The sequence below is a fragment of the Esox lucius genome, chromosome 14 (genome assembly GCF_011004845.1).
Source record: "Esox lucius isolate fEsoLuc1 chromosome 14, fEsoLuc1.pri, whole genome shotgun sequence".
Classification (NCBI taxonomy): domain Eukaryota; kingdom Metazoa; phylum Chordata; class Actinopteri; order Esociformes; family Esocidae; genus Esox; species Esox lucius.
In genome coordinates, this window is record NC_047582.1 from 23,001,103 (window position 1) to 23,007,690 (window position 6,588).

General features: G+C 40.9%; 1 protein-coding gene across 1 annotated transcript; it reads right to left on the reverse strand.

Moving 5' to 3' along the window:
* Positions 1-4,155: 4,155 nt before the first annotated feature.
* LOC105015126 (complement C1q-like protein 2) lies at positions 4,156-6,328 on the reverse strand. Its single transcript, XM_010878004.4, has 4 exons — positions 5,872-6,328; positions 5,678-5,722; positions 5,446-5,580; positions 4,156-5,358 (listed from the first exon to the last, which is right to left on the reverse strand). The coding sequence occupies exons 1-4, from the start codon at positions 6,164-6,166 to the stop codon at positions 5,069-5,071; spliced, it is 765 nt and encodes a 254-aa protein (XP_010876306.1). The 5' UTR covers positions 6,167-6,328; the 3' UTR covers positions 4,156-5,068.
* Between the last annotated feature and the right edge of the window lie 260 nt (positions 6,329-6,588).

Sequence of the window (6,588 nt, forward strand, 5' to 3'; positions counted from 1 at the left end):
TCCGACCAATTACGTTTTTTCATTCCGACTAGTTTCAATGCATTGGCAATGTTAGGTTGCAAATTTGGAGGGGCAGTGAAGAGCACATCGAGCGAAGCAAAGCATGGAAGGTGATAAGAGCGTGGAAAAAGTTGAAGATAGTTATTTTTGTGATTTTTTTTCTTAACATAACTCAACTGACCCCAGTACTGTGATTACCTACCTTACATTTAATTTGTAACATACACGTTTGGTAAAATTGTAAATCAAGGGTACTTACAGGCTCTTCATTCATAGCCTCTTGAGTAACGACATGAGCGTGAATTGATGCACATTCTAAGGGGCAGAATGAGGGAATAATTAGTCCCTCGTGTCCCCTAGTCTTACTCCATGGGTTAGCCTACAACACTACACTATTATTACCAAAATGGCTAAAATAAGTAGTGTTTCACTGATTCCACTTCAAACCATCAGTATAAGGCAGTAGGGCAGTTATGTAAATTTTTTAGTTTAAGTTCAAATTAATTAATGATTCATAAATATATATTATTATACTTTTCTGTGTGAAGGGTTCAGTGCCACTGTGATTCACAAAAAAGAGCACCATGTCAAGTTGTCACCTGAACACCTCTCTTTAGTTGACAATGTCTCTACATTACACATTCTATTGTAGAGTTAGGGGTAACATTTTTTAAATAAAATACTACAAAAAACATGTCCTACTACAAATAAATAACAGACTAGAGTTGATGTGTCACAACTAAGCTTAAATGATCAGTTTTGTTTAATAACTTTTAAACTTTAAAAGTAATTTAGCAAGTGTGAACTGATTATACATCTGAGCCTCAGGACAACCTCTCCTCTACTAGCAGGGTACCATGTGGCTGTGTCATGGGTTCCATGGCTCTGACTTGGAACTCAGTGCGGTCATGAGACTCATGAGAGGAAACCACAAGACCTCCATTAGGCTTATCAGAAACACATACAGACACAGCATGATGATGCTTTGAAGTCTTTTTTTGTTTTTATGCATGTTTCTACAGTAGTATGTCTTACATTGATTGCCTCTGATATAATAACCTACAGTCAACCACCATTTGTGTGAATCCAATCACAATCACTCTACCCCTGTGAACATATTCTAACAGCTGGGACTTCCCAAGTGAACGAGAGAAAAGAGAAATTAGGCTTAATTGGGCTCTGTCACAATCGACCACAGCTACTGTACCAAGTGATGTCCCAACAACCAGGGAACAACGCTGTCCCGCTCCCTTCTCCAGACATAGCTCCAGAGCACCATAGGGAAATCAACAGACCACCATCTAGAGGTCTTCAGGGATATATCTGGAATCTGATTGTTCAAGATCCAATCTCACCAGTGGGGACCACTGTAAGAACAGTCATCTATTTACTGTAGCTCTACAATATGTTTCTGGGGTGCTCTTCAAATACAAAATTCCTTTCAGAAGAGTATGAGAATGTGTGTGTGTGTGCATGTCTTTATGTGTCTTACTATTTTATCTCTGGGTTGAGCACCTGATAGTGGTTTTACACACACACACATGCACGCACACACGCTCATAATATCAAAGTGAGGACTGGCAATTTAGTACCAGTAAAAAAGAAATCCCTTAAACCCTAAACTAACCCTATCCTTAACCTTAGCCCAGCTATAACCAGTGAGTGGCCTCTTCACCTAATTTGAAATTACCAATGCCACGTAATTGGTAATGTTGGGATCATTTTTAGATGTGACTGATATCCTGGTAGTCAAGAACTTTGGGAGAGTAAATCCTAAATTCAACAAGGCAACATCTCTTCTTGTGCTCTTAACCACGGCAAAATAATTTTACAGTATCTACTGTTTATAAAAATACATTCTAATTGGAAATGTGCATCATTTATATTCCTAACCCCATTCCCTTATGTGTTTTATTAGATTTTACAACTGTAACAGCTCATATTCTGCTACATGCTCCTTCTGTTCTGAACCTGCACCTTCCAGACCTTGTGTTTACTTCTCTCCCTATCTGTTTGTTGAAGACCGCAAGGCTCTGTCTGTCGGCTTCATTCATCCTCATCACACACACACGCACACTCTTTATTTGTCCCTGGGAGCAGTTGGCAATGACCAGGTTGTTTCTATAGCGACCAGACAAACAGAGAGACTGGTTCGTCAGGCAGAGACAAGAACAGAAATGTCATAGAGAGCAAGGTAAGCATAGAGGGACAAATTGGTGTGTATGTGTAGGGGGGCCGGTGCCAGGGATGGTTAGATTGCCATTGTAACCTAAAAAGCCATGCTTGATATGTTACTGTTCCCCATTCTGAACAAACCAAAATTCTGTCCAATCAGATCTAATTCTGTGGACACATGAAGTACTCTATGGACCTCAGATGGATCTTTCCTCATCTCTTCCCAGTTTTGATTAGTATGAGGAATGTTTGTTCAGAGAGAGAAGAGTTTAACATTGTTATTTAACTGTTCCTAGATGCACTGACAGTCACAAAGGCCCTGCATGAGCAATATCTATTTTATTTTTTTAAGTATAGGACATAGGGTTAAAGGGAATCATCATTTCAATTTTCTTCTTCATGACATACAACTGAACCAAAAGGACAGACAAACCACACAGCAAACAATGACTGAAAAACTAAAGTGAAACAGGAGCAACTTAAATAGGGTCCCCAATCAGAGACAACAAGTTGCAGCTGCCTCTAATTGGGGGGAAATTAATAGTGCAGAGATGCCTAGAGGCATCCCCACGGTCAGGCCCTGGCTGTGGCCCCCGCGTGCATAGAGATGCCTAGAGGCACCCCAGCCAAGACCTGACAGAATGAAGATTCAATATATATCTCTTTACCAACAAAGGGTCTGCTGGGCTGCATTACTGCTGTAAAAGAGCAATGGCACACCAGCACATTTACAATACCATTCTGCAGTATGTGCATTCTAGTCCTATCAGTCTCTTTCCCATCTCATGCTTCTATTTCCTCACATCTCTTTCGTGTCACTTGGTTATAGATTGATGCAGCATGGCACCCAGAGACAGCAAGAGTAAGAAAGTATAAGAGAAATGGTTTCTTTTTTTCTTGATCACCTGCTGACTGGTAAAATCAATCCCTTTTGGTTCCCCAGTCTTCTCTGAGTATTACTGGGCAAAGCAACTGTAGATTGATTCCCATTACTCGCCTCTGCAGTTTGATTCCCATTCCCAGTACAGCAACTGTAGATTGATTCCCATTACTCTCCTCTGTAGTTCATCAATCAATCAAATGTGTTTATAAAGCTCTTTTTTACAACAACAGTTGTCACAAAGTGCTTTACAGAGACACCCGGCCTTAAACCCCAAGGAGCAAACAACAGTAGTGTTGGATTTCAGTGGCTAGGAAAAACTCCATAAGAAGGCTGAATTTTAGGAAGAAACCTAGAGAGGAACCAGGCTCAGAGGGGTGACCAGTCCTCTTCTGGCTGTGCAGTTCTTTTCTACTGATTCCGCTCTGTCATCCAGCCCTCTAATGTGTGTCTATCACATTGTTCTATAGAACTGGCTAAACTGTCACATTCCTTTTATTGTACAATGTATGCATTTATACACCAAAAATAAAAGTCTGGTTAAGGATGATGGTATTGCTTCTGATTAATGTGAGACAAACCAATAAAGTCTGAAACTCTCACTAAGATTAGCCCAACTATTATGCTATTACCTCACATTATTGTTATATTACTGTCTTGTCCTTTAACAATTTAACAGTCGACGTGTCCTATCCCCAGAGAAAGTGTATGGTCAGTGTAGCAATATCACTTCATACTAGATTCTCTATAGTGACGTATGATTCGTACACGCTGGCACGTTTACAGTGTCACATGCGGTCCGAAGGTAGGACCATGGCCTTGGTTGCTGCCGCCATGTTGTTTAGACGTAGTGTCTTTAAACAAGCCTCTCTTACAGCAGCAGCGTGCGGCTCAGCCCACAGGATTTTCTTGGTGTCAACACCCTATCTTTCACAGAACCATGACTAACAGACTAATACCCTGTCATAACATGACATTAGGTAACACACTAGCTGGTGGACTTAGGAGCTATTTACAGATCCAAATAAATCTGCTTCCACACATTAGTTAGATAGTGCCTAGAAATAGCTAGACCTGATTGAACACTCCAAACACATGGATTGATGTAATCAATGATTGATTCATTCCATCAGTGTAGTTTCCTGAGAAATGGGCGTGCAGTACAATAACATTAGTGAAAACAGTATTATTTTACACCTTGACAATAAACAAGCAGCTTGCCTCAACACACGTGCACACTCCATACCTCTGTGCTGCTGTAAGGTTTGAATGTGTTAGTTCATGAAAGCGTGTGTATGTGTGTGTACAGGTTCAACTCTACTGGTGGGATCCCAAACTTCCTGCAAAATAGTATTAATATGTTGTAAATTCCCACTTCCCAGTTGGTTACGAATGCACCATTACACTATGGCATGTGAATTGGAGTATTCCAGCAAACTTTGAAGGTGAGTTTATGATTATAAACCGATGTTAGATAAAATCAGTCCGTCACAATTTACCCATGATACATCACAGTTTTGATCATCATGAACACTGCACTGTTTACCAAAAATTTGTGTATATCTGTATATGTATTTAAATGTGTTTACTCAACACAAGTATAAGATACAGGAGTAAGAAAGCAGCTATGTTATAATGTAAGCATTTGCATCCTTATAAAAGTGGTTGATCAAAGGTTCCTATGTCTCCAAAGCATTGCTTGGTGACTCCCAACCTACTGGGTGCAAAGGTGCCCCCTCTTGGCAAAAAAGAATAGTTTACATAATAAATAAATTGTTATGTGTGACTGTAGTTTGATCATACCACAAGCAAAACCTGATAAGAACACCAAACAATAATAACCGCAATAGTCATTTTGTTGTTGTCTAGTAAATCGAGTCACTTTTTTTAGGTTTCGATTCCTATGTACTGCATGGTTCAATCTTTCTAAACTTGTGATATTTGCCCATGGCTAAATTAACACTATTGGTATTGCTAGTCCTTATAAAATTGAAGTCAAATAAACTAGCGTTCTTACACTGTGAACAGTAGGAATCCAGTAAATGTGTTATAGTTGCCAGTGTCGTCATAGATGACCCTGTTTGCCCAAAGCTTAATGTAAACATTGTCCCCCACCTCCAGCTGTACCACGGCTGCGTTACTAGAACTTTCATGGACATTCATACTGTCATCAGTGTTCCACGTAGTAACCAGCATCTCGCTGTTCTTCATCAGAGACAAAACAGAGTTGGGACGGCCAGAGTTGTTGCTGTACATTGAATAACGGAAGCAGTACATCCCTCTGACCATGGCTGTGAAGATGCCTGCAAGTGAAGATCAATGCTGTTACCTTTTAAAACAAAACAAGTATTTAAGAATTTGAGTCACACGTGTGTGCGCGCACTCAGTACCTGTAGCGGGGTTATAGCCGCTGCCGGCGTTGGAGAAGATTTTTTTATATTTTAAAGGGGTATCGATGGTGAAGGGTCCAGTGTTTCCACTACCATAGTCAGTGAGTGCTACAGAGAAGGCTATCTTTGGCTGGGCTAGTGAGGGAATAAATAGATGAATAATCAAGTAGAAATGGAGATGGATATCAATAGATAGATGCCTCCACGTGAAAGAGTTGAACCTTGATCTTACCAACTGTTAGGCTCTCCTTTAAGGAATACAGTTCTTTCTCTTGAACTGAAATAACAGCAAAGGTTATTAAGAAAATCTCAGCGCAGTGAAACACTCAACAATGAAAAATAAAGTTCATATAACCTCCACATTTTGGTGAAGAGGAACAATACTTCACAGAGCTTAGTTCTTCTCACACCTTTGTGCTACGTTACCTGTATTCACTCTCTTCATCTCCTCCACGTCCCTCTCACTGGCTTGTAGCTTGTTTTCGACAGCGCCCAGTTTCTGTCCCATGGCCCCCACACTATCCTTCAGGGCAGCCTGAGTCTGCTCCATACTCCCTAGCCTCTCTTTTATGGCTGCCAGTTCCTTGAAAATGGCGCAGGTGTCCGGCAGACAGACAGCCAGGCTGGCTCCAATCCCCCCAGCATTCCCATGATTAACCTGTTCCATGGAGAAGCTGCAGTACAGAGGCAGCAGTAGTGACAAGGCTACCACTCCCTTCATCCTTTTATATTCTGCAGAAAACCGCTGGTGACTGAATGTTGTGTGTGGTCTGGTGTACACCCTTTGCTTACTGTCCCGAATCCAGAGTTATAAAAGGGTTTGGCAACAAGAGGACTATGTCGCTCGGAGTTAATGTTTGTGTTCCTGCAACTAATTCTTAACTCTCCTGATAACTGTGTGTGTGAGTGTGTGTGTGTGTGTGTGTGGGTGGGGGGGGGGGTGCAGAGTTGTGAAACGTTACTCTTTCAACAAGAACTCAACTAGAGTGTGTGTGTGTATGTCTGTGTGTGTGTGTGTGCAGGGTTGTGAAATTCAGGAAACTTCCAAACCCATTTCTTGCAAGCATTATACAATTTAAAAAAAGTTTGGCTTGTATGTAAAAAAGCTTGCATCTGAATGTGCTGTTTGCAATGTGTTATCAG

Coding starts and splice junctions, on each gene's coding strand:
- LOC105015126 (XM_010878004.4), bottom strand. CDS start 6,166: ATGAAGGGAGTGGTAGCCTTGTCACTACTGCTGCCTCTGTACTGCAGC. Junction 5,581..5,677: donor AAAGGAGAGCCTAACAGTTG/GTAAGATCAAGG, acceptor TTCCCTCACTAG/CCCAGCCAAAGATAGCCTTC. Junction 5,359..5,445: donor CGGCTATAACCCCGCTACAG/GTACTGAGTGCG, acceptor CTTCACTTGCAG/GCATCTTCACAGCCATGGTC.